This window comes from Salvelinus namaycush, chromosome 16 (assembly GCF_016432855.1).
Source record: "Salvelinus namaycush isolate Seneca chromosome 16, SaNama_1.0, whole genome shotgun sequence".
Classification (NCBI taxonomy): Eukaryota; Metazoa; Chordata; class Actinopteri; order Salmoniformes; family Salmonidae; genus Salvelinus; species Salvelinus namaycush.
In genome coordinates, this window is record NC_052322.1 from 44897485 (window position 1) to 44907241 (window position 9757).

Below are 9757 nucleotides of genomic sequence, written 5' to 3' on the forward strand. Positions count from 1 at the left end.
GAAGCCTAGACATTAACACCAAGGTCTGAAGACTAGACATTAACACCAAGGTCTGAAGCCTAGACATTAACACCAAGGTCTGAAGCCTAGACATTAACACCAAGGTCTGAAGACTAGACATTAACACCTAAGTCTGAAGCCTAGACATTAACACCAAGGCCTGAAGCCTAGACATTAACACCAAGGTCTGAAGACTAGACATTAACACCAAGGCCTGAAGCCTAGACATTAACACCAAGGTCTGAAGACTAGACATTAACACCAAGGTCTGAAGACTAGACATTAACACCAAGGTCTGAAGACTAGACATTAACACCTAAGTCTGAAGCCTAGACATTAACACCAAGGTCTGAAGCCTAGACATTAACACCATGGTCTGAAGCCTAGACATTAACACCAAGGTCTGAAGACTAGACATTAACACCAAGGCCTGAAGCCTAGACATTAACACCAAGGTCTGAAGCCTAGACATTAACACCAAGGTCTGAAGCCTAGACATTAACACCAAGGCCTGAAGACTAGACATTAACACCAAGGCCTGAAGCGTAGACATTAACACCAAGGTCTGAAGCCTAGACATTAACACCAAGGTCTGAAGACTAGACATTAACACCAAGGTCTGAAGCCTAGACATTAACACCAAGGTCTGAAGCCTAGACATTAACACCAAGGTCTGAAGACTAGACATTAACACCATGGTCTGAAGCCTAGACATTAACACCAAGGTCTGAAGACTAGACATTAACACCAAGGCCTGAAGACTAGACATTAACACCAAGGTCTGAAGCCTAGACATTAACACCAAGGCCTGAAGCCTAGACATTAACACCAAGGTCTGAAGACTAGACATTAACACCAAGGTCTGAAGCCTATCTCATATCTCTGCACTGATTAACCAGTAGGGTGTGATGTTGGACTTCTTTACTTCGTTGCTACTTTCAGATACCTGGAGAATTTCTGGTTGTGCGTCACAGCTGTGATGTACCATGGGTAAATTGTGACCGACTGAATGATCTACAAATAATATTGAGTAGTTATTTATGATGCAAGGTGATTTGTAGATTAGTCCGTCTCTGTGTCTGTTGAGCTGAATGTACACGTAGAGAGGGTGTGGTTAAAGTGTTTCACAACCACGATGGATAGATGTGAAACTGAAAGCTGTTTCCTCATTTTAACACAGGCTCAGGTAAGGATCTGGTGTGAGAGATGGCGTCTACTACGTACATAGAGGAACTAACCTGTTCTGTGTGTCTCTCTCTCTTCACTGATCCAGTTAGCCTCTCCTGCGGTCACTCATTTTGTCGACAATGTTTTACAAACTTTCGGAGAACAGAGAACATGTGTCCTCATTGCCGGGCTAGAATCTCAACAGCTGAGGGAAACCTCTCAACAAACCACATTCTGAAGAGCTTGGCCGACAAAGCTAAAGAGGAAGCAGTACGCGATGAGAAGACAGGGGTGAGTTTTTTACATTTCACATTTTAGCAAATGCTTTTATCCAGAGAAACTTACAGGAGAAAATTAGGGTTAAATGCCTTGCTCATGGGCACATGGACATATTTTTCACCTAGTCGGCTCGAGGATTCGAACCAGCAACCTTTACGGAAAATATATTACAAGTCAGCATTTTTGTACATTTCATTCACTACCTGTGTTTTGTATGCTTTATTCGGGATGTTATGGAGAAAATAATATCATTATAATTCATTACGCTTATTTTTCAAAGGGGACTGACTGGTTGTGTCATGACCATGATGAGAAACTGAAACTATTCTGTGAGGAAGACCAACAGTTGGTTTGCGTCATATGCCGGGACGGGGAGAAGCATGACGGGCATAAGTTTAAACCTATCAAAGAGGCAGCCTTAGCTAGGAGGCGGGAACTAGATGAGGCCATTCAGTTCCTCACTCGTGACAACAGCTCCGTGGAGCACCTGGCCAAACAACAGGAAGAAGAGATGACAAAAACCAAGACTAAGTCCTGTCGGCTGAGGACTCAAATCAGCAGCCAGTTTGAAGAGATGCGCCAGTTTCTGAAGAAGAGGGAAGAACAGATAAAGAATGAGTTACAGGAGAAAGAAGAGAAGACCTTGAAGAAGATGAGAGGGAATTTAGAGAGTATGGAGTTGATACTGTCAGAGAGGAAAGAGAAGGAGGTGATGATGAAATCTGCTCAACACATCCCAGACAGTGAGGGTTTCCTTCAGTGGTGGAATGACATGGGCTTATCTGAGGCACTGAAGGACAGGGACATGCCACCACCAGAACGTCATGGGGAGGACACGACTGAGGACGCCACCAAGGAGCATCCATACAAGTCCAGGGTAGATGACCTCAAGGTGACACCGGTCTCCTTCTCTCTGGGGCCCTATGAGTCTCACCTGCAGTTCTTTGTGTGGAAGGAGATGCTGCAGGTAATCAACCCTCTACCAGAGAGACTCACACTACAAACAGTGAGTCAGAAACTGACGATCTCCAATGACAGACGCAGTGTGTTTTGTACTCCCAGAAATGCAGAGTCAGCTTTTTTAGTTCATTCAGCTCGACATCAATCACAACAATCAGAAGCAGTGAGTAACAGTAAATTCAGCACTGGACAACACTGCTGGGAAATAGAAGTGGGAAGTGGGGCTTTCTGGGAACTGGGAGTTAAAAATGTTCAGGGGGGGTTTTGGTTTGAACTTTTTGGTTCAAAAACAATGCGTCTCAGGTACAGAAATCAAAAATATACTATTCACGGTACGGTTACCGAAAAACAAATCCCTTTTAGTGATACACCTCGAAAGATAGCGCTATACCTAAATTGTGCTACCACGGAACTCTCTTTCTACAATGCAGATGACATGTCGCTTATCTATACTCTAGTCTGTAATTGGAAAGACGTGTCAGCCTATTTTAACATTGGTGAATGTGATGGAGTAGATTCTGACCCCCTGACAGTCTGCTGGTATTGATCTGCGTATCATAGTTCCCACTGACAGTCTGCTGGTATTGATCTGCTTATCATAGAGCCCCTGACAGTCTGCTGGTATTGATCTGCTTATCATAGTTCCCACTGACAGTCTGCTGGTATTGATCTGCTTATCATAGACCCCCTGACAGTCTGCTGGTATTGATCTGCTTATCATAGTTCCCACTGACAGTCTGCTGGTATTGATCTGCGTATCATAGTTTCCACTGACAGTCTGCTGGTATTGATCTGCTTATCATAGATCCCCTGACAGTCTGCTGGTATTGATCTGCGTATCATAGACCCCCTGACAGTCTGCTGGTATTGATCTGCTTGTCATAGACCCCCTGACAGTCTGCTGGTATTGATCTGCTTATCATAGACCCCCCGACAGTCTGCTGGTATTGATCTGCGTATCATAGACCCCCTGACAGTCTGCTGGTATTGATCTGCTTATCATAGATCCCCTGACAGTCTGCTGGTATTGATCTGCGTATCATAGACCCCCTGACAGTCTGCTGGTATTGATCTGCTTATCATAGTTCCAGTCACATCAAAGTAGAACAATCTACACGTAATTTTGACACACGAAATTGATCAGAATCAAAGGGAGTTTTGACATGCTCTGTAAATGCTTTAGTTAAACACACATCATAGTGTCTCACATTTTATTTGACAAGCCACCTGTACATTTACTTGTAATCCTTTAACTTTTCAAAACCGCATTAAGGGAATTACTGATTGACACTAGGGGGCAGATGTTATGATTAGGATTCAGATTTGAGTTATTGAGATTTTACATCACCACAACCCTGTGATATAAACAGTGTATGTTTTGTGGGTTTAACGCTTTACTATCTTGTAAATATGCATTTTGTACATATATCAAATTATTTCTTACTTGTTGACTTTTGTTTTTATAATGAACAATTTCTATTTTAGGATTAGGGTGAGGCTTTTCATAACGTTTATCATCTTCCTCACCTTCACACATTTAATATAGCTTGTGTGCAGAGAACTTGACAAATAAAATGGTCTATTATTTTACCCTGATTTTGCATTACTGGTGTTATGTGCCTTTAAGCCAATTTGATTTACTGTGAGCTAGTTCCAGTAGGCCGGTTGGACACTGTTAACATAGTCTCAAAATGTGTTGCATGTCAGCAGTCAAGTTGTCAAGATATTGGACTTTCAAGAAGCAACATGTCTCCAGCCACATCATCACTGAAATACCAAAAGATTGTTCTGATATTCCCCTTTAATAACTTATGACTGGACACATACATGAATTGTCTGTTAGAAACCAGCAACTATCCTTCACCATTAACTCGTAATATGTAAACGTTTTGGGAACGTGGATCTCTGTTTGTGTTTTCACTTAGCTTTTTTAAATTTATTTTTATTTTTTGGGGAGTCCACCTTTGGTGGACTAAAAGCAATCTTAATCAAATCTAAACCAAATCAAATATCATCTCACCATACAGACTACTACTACTATTATTGCTACCAGCTTCTATCCTCTCACCATACAGACTACTATTATTGCTACCAGCTTCTATCCTCTCACCATACAGACTACTATTATTGATACCAGCTTCTATCCTCTCACCATACAGACTACTATTACTGATAACAGCTTCTATCCTCTCACCATACAGACTACTATTACTGATAACAGCTTCTATCCTCTCACCATACAGACTACTATTACTGATAACAGCTTGTATCCTCTCACCATACAGACTACTACTACTATTACTGATAACAGCTTCTATCCTCTCACCATACAGACTACTACTACTATTACTGATAACAGCTTCTATCCTCTCACTATACAGACTACTACTACTGATAACAGCTTCTATCCTCTCACTATACAGACTACTACTACTATTACTGATACCAGCTTCTATCCTCTCACCATACAGACTACTATTACTGATAACAGCTTCTATCCTCTCACCATACAGACTAGTATTACTGATAACAGCTTCTATCCTCTCACCATACAGACTAGTATTACTGATAACAGCTTCTATCCTCTCACCATACAGACTACTACTACTATTACTGATAACAGCTTCTATCCTCTCACTATACAGACTACTACTACTATTATTGATACCAGCTTCTATCCTCTCACCAAGAAAACCACTACTACTATTATTGATAACAGCTTCTATCCTCTCACCAAGAAAACCACTACTACTATTATTGATACCAGCTTCTATCCTCTCACCATACAGACTACTACTACTATTACTGATAACAGCTTCTATCCTCTCACCATACAGACTAGTATTACTGATAACAGCTTCTATCCTCTCACCATACAGACTACTACTACTATTACTGATAACAGCTTCTATCCTCTCACTATACAGACTACTACTACTGATAACAGCTTCTATCCTCTCACTATACAGACTACTACTACTGATAACAGCTTCTATCCTCTCACTATACAGACTACTACTACTATTACTGATAACAGCTTCTATCCTCTCACCATACAGACTACTATTACTATTACTGATAACAGCTTCTATCCTCTCACCATACAGACTACTATTACTATTACTGATAACAGCTTCTATCCTCTCACCATACAGACTAGTATTACTGATAACAGCTTCTATCCTCTCACCATACAGACTACTACTACTATTACTGATAACAGCTTCTATCCTCTCACTATACAGACTACTATTATTGATATCAGCTTCTATCCTCTCACTATACAGACTACTATTACTGATAACAGCTTCTATCCTCTCACCATACAGACTAGTATTACTGATAACAGCTTCTATCCTCTCACTATACAGACTACTATTACTGATAACAGCTTCTATCCTCTCACTATACAGACTACTACTACTATTACTGATAACAGCTTCTATCCTCTCACCATACAGACTAGTATTACTGATAACAGCTTCTATCCTCTCACTATACAGACTACTATTACTGATAACAGCTTCTATCCTCTCACTATACAGACTACTACTACTATTACTGATACCAGCTTCTATCCTCTCACCATACAGACTACTATTACTGATAACAGCTTCTATCCTCTCACTATACAGACTACTCAGGACAGCCCTTTGTCCTCCTTGAAGTGGCATTCTGTAGATCTATACCATCAACAGTCCCACCACCATTAGGCTACATGCACTGGGTTAAACATTGTATCTTTTCATCATGTACATTTGTGCTTTTGATCTTGAGGTATACTGTAGTTAAATATGTGATTATGTAACCTTTGGACTCATGTAGCTTATATCCTGATAAGATAGATAACTACCTACAGTTGTTTAGAGTCTTTGCACTCTTTATGAGAGAGACAAAGAGCACAGATCATTTTGTGGTGAGAAATGAGAGAGCACCGAGATATTGAAGATCTGTGAGTATTAAAAGTAATTTAACGATGGGGAGAGGAAGAACAAATGTAATATATATACTGTATATAAAAATGTTTTACTATAAATGTTCTTTTTCACATTTTGCTAAACGGTAATACACTGCATAAAGCATACCCCATTTTTAAACAGCCTAATATTAAAAAAAAAAATGCAAATTAAAAGTCGGAACAGTCTTCAAAAGGTTTCCAGACATCATGTCCTTCTCGCTGTATCCACTGTATGGGTCGGTTAATGACAATAAGGTAAGTGATAATCACAGAGCCGCTATTTAGTCAATATGTGATAGACAGTGGGATTGAGAAAAACAAAATAGAACACACACTCTGTGTGGTGAGTTCACCCAACCTGTGTGGTGAGTTCACCCAACCTGTGTGGTGATTGCTGCCCCCTGCAGACAGGAAGAGGCAACTAACAGTCGACTGTATGTGGACCATGGACTTAGTCTGAGGGGTGATTGGATGGCCGAACCGGAGGGTTACGTCAAACTGTGGTGTTCAGGTCAGCACAGGCAGACCCGCTGGATCACTACCTATGATCCACTTTGGCATACACATTTCAACTTTGACTATGTAAACACCCAGTCCTCTCTAGAGCTCCAGGTGTGGGATAAGGACCCAGGGGAACATGACAATGACCTCCAGGGGGGGTGTTCTGTAAACCTGGAGCAGGGGAGCCGCGGGCATAGCTGTGGTGTTCTCCAGGGGGGGTGTTCTGTAAACCTGGAGCAGGGGAGCCACGGGCATAGCTGTGGTGTTCTCCAGGGGGGGTGTTCTGTAAACCTGGAGCAGGGGAGCCACGGGCATAGCTGTGGTGTTCTCCAGGGGGGGTGTTCTGTAAACCTGGAGCAGGGGAGCCACGGGCATAGCTGTGGTGTTCTCCAGGGGGGGTGTTCTGTAAACCTGGAGCAGGGGAGCCACGGGCATAGCTGTGGTGTTCTCCAGGGTGGGTGTTCTGTAAACCTGGAGCAGGGGAGCCACGGGCATAGCTGTGGTGTTCTCCAGGGGGGGTGTTCTGTAAACCTGGAGCAGGGGAGCCACGGGCATAGCTGTGGTGTTCTCCAGGGGGGGTGTTCTGTAAACCTGGAGCAGGGGAGCCACGGGCATAGCTGTGGTGTTCTCCAGGGGGGGTGTTCTGTAAACCTGGAGCAGGGGAGCCACGGGCATAGCTGTGGTGTTCTCCAGGGGGGGTGTTCTGTAAACCTGGAGCAGGGGAGCCACGGGCATAGCTGTGGTGTTCTCCAGGGTGGGTGTTCTGTAAACCTGGAGCAGGGGAGCCACGGGCATAGCTGTGGTGTTCTCCAGGGTGGGTGTTCTGTAAACCTGGAGCAGGGGAGCCACGGGCATAGCTGTGGTGTTCTCCAGGGGGGGTGTTCTGTAAACCTGGAGCAGGGGAGCCACGGGCATAGCTGTGGTGTTCTCCAGGGGGGGTGTTCTGTAAACCTGGAGCAGGGGAGCCACAATATTACTGAACCATTTCATGTTTGTTTTCTTTTCTTCTTTTCTTCATTTCGCCTTTAAGAACATCCTACGATTCATGAAAATGAATGAATATACTTTTGTAATTATACATTGTAACCACAAAGAGTGTAATGTTACCCACAGTTCATTGTGTAACGAGTTGAGTACAACCCACATTCATGTCTCCAACAATGTTAAATGTCTCTGTAACATACACTGAACAAAATATAAATGCAACATACAACAGAGTTTACTGAGTTACAGATCATAGGAAATCAGTCAATTTAAGTATTCATTAGGCCCTAATCTATGGATTTTACACGACTGGGAATACAGATATGTATTTGTTGGTCACAGATACCTTTAAAAAAAAAAAGTAGGGGCATGGATCAGAAAACCAGTCAGTATTTGGTGTGACTACTATTTGCCTCATACAGTGTGACATATCTCCCTCACATAGAGTTGATCAGGCTGTTGATTGTGGCCTGTGGAATGTTGTCCCACTCCTCCTCAATGGCTGTGTGAAGTTGCTGGATATTGTCAGGAACTGGAACACACTGTCGTACACGTCAATCCAGAGCATCCTAAACATGCTCAATGGGTTACATGTCTGGTGAGTATGCAGGCCATGGAAGAATTGGGACTTTTTCAGCTTCCAGGAAATGTGTACAGATGTTTGCGACATGGGGCTGTGAATTATCATGCTGAAACATGAGGTGTTGGCAACGGATGAATAGCACAACAATGGGCCTCAGGATCTCATCAGAGTATCTCTGTGCATTCAAATTGCCATTGATAAAATGCAGTTGTGTTAGTTGTCCGTAGCTTATGCCTGCCCCATACCATAAACCCCACCGCCACCATGGGGCACTCTGTTCACAACGTTGACATCAGCAAACCGCTCGCACGGTACAGTTGAAACCGGGATTCAGCCGTGATGAGCACACTTCTCCAGCTTGCCAGTGGCCATCAAAAGTGAGCATTTGCCCACTGAAGTTGGTTCCGCAGTTGGTTCCGACGCGGAACAGCAGTCAGGTCAAGACCCTGGTGAGGACGACAAGCACGCAGATGAGCTTCCCTGACAGTTTGTTCAGAAATTCTTCATTTGTGCAAACCCACAGTTTCATCAGCTGTCCGGGTGGCTGGTCACAGATGATCCCGCAGGTGAAGAAGACGGATGTGGAGGTTATGGGCTGGTGTGGTTACGCGTGGTCTGCAGTTGTGAGGCCGGTTGAACATACTGACAAATTCTCGGCTTATGGTAGACAAATGAACATTCAATTCTCTGGAAACAGCTCTGGTGGACGTTTTCCATGTTTTGAAACTTTACAGCCTTATTCTAAAATTGATTAAATCGTCCCGTCCCCCCCGCTCATCAATCTACACACAATACTCCATAATGACAAAGAAAAAACATGCTCTACGATATGATAAACCCTTCTCACTGTGGCATTCTGTAAACACTGACACACTATGTCACGTGTGCTTCCGCTCTTCCTCCCGCTCTTCCTCCCGCTCTTCTTCCCGCTCTTCTTCCCCCTCTCCCAGCCTGCTTGCCCAGCGCCCATGTCTCGGCCGGCTCGCCCAGGCGGGATGCCAGGTGGCGCCCCTAGGAGGGGGGGGGGGGGGGGGATACTGTCACGCCTGTTCCAGCTCTTCCTGCCGCTGGCGCTCGAGGGCGCCAGGCTCTCCAGGATTACGCGATCAAGCCACCAGCAGTACGCACACCTGCCTTTCCCCGTCACGCGCATCTGCGCTCATTGGACTCAGCTGAACTCTATTACTGATGTTTGTCATATGTCCTCGTTTACCCGTGTGCTGACGCTGTTCCTGTCGTGTTCTATGTCTGTTCCCTATTAAATGTTTGCCTCCCCGTACCTGCTTCTCCTGTCCGGCGTCGGTCCTTACACACCATCCTATTAA

The 9757-nt window shown here is 43.8% G+C and overlaps 2 protein-coding genes across 2 annotated transcripts; one reads left to right on the forward strand and one right to left on the reverse strand.

Moving 5' to 3' along the window:
* Positions 1-1085: 1085 nt before the first annotated feature.
* Positions 1086-4002, forward strand: LOC120061483 (nuclear factor 7, brain-like). The gene is made up of 2 exons (XM_039011328.1): positions 1086-1458; positions 1727-4002. The coding sequence occupies exons 1-2, from the start codon at positions 1207-1209 to the stop codon at positions 2951-2953; spliced, it is 1479 nt and encodes a 492-aa protein (XP_038867256.1). The 5' UTR covers positions 1086-1206; the 3' UTR covers positions 2954-4002.
* Positions 4003-6608: 2606 nt separating this feature from the next.
* Positions 6609-9757, reverse strand: LOC120061486 (proline-rich protein 36-like). Its single transcript, XM_039011333.1, has 2 exons — positions 9713-9757; positions 6609-7816 (listed from the first exon to the last, which is right to left on the reverse strand). Exon 2 carries the CDS (start codon positions 7778-7780, stop codon positions 6965-6967), a length of 816 nt encoding a protein of 271 aa, XP_038867261.1. The 5' UTR covers positions 7781-7816; positions 9713-9757; the 3' UTR covers positions 6609-6964.

Excerpts from the sequence above, each read along its gene's own strand:
- LOC120061483 (XM_039011328.1), top strand. The coding sequence starts at position 1,207 with ATGGCGTCTACTACGTACATAGAGGAACTAACCTGTTCTGTGTGTCTC. Across the intron at positions 1,459-1,726 it reads TACGCGATGAGAAGACAGGG|GGGACTGACTGGTTGTGTCA; the intron begins GTGAGTTTTTTA and ends TATTTTTCAAAG.
- LOC120061486 (XM_039011333.1), bottom strand. The coding sequence starts at position 7,780 with ATGCCCGTGGCTCCCCTGCTCCAGGTTTACAGAACACCCCCCCTGGAG.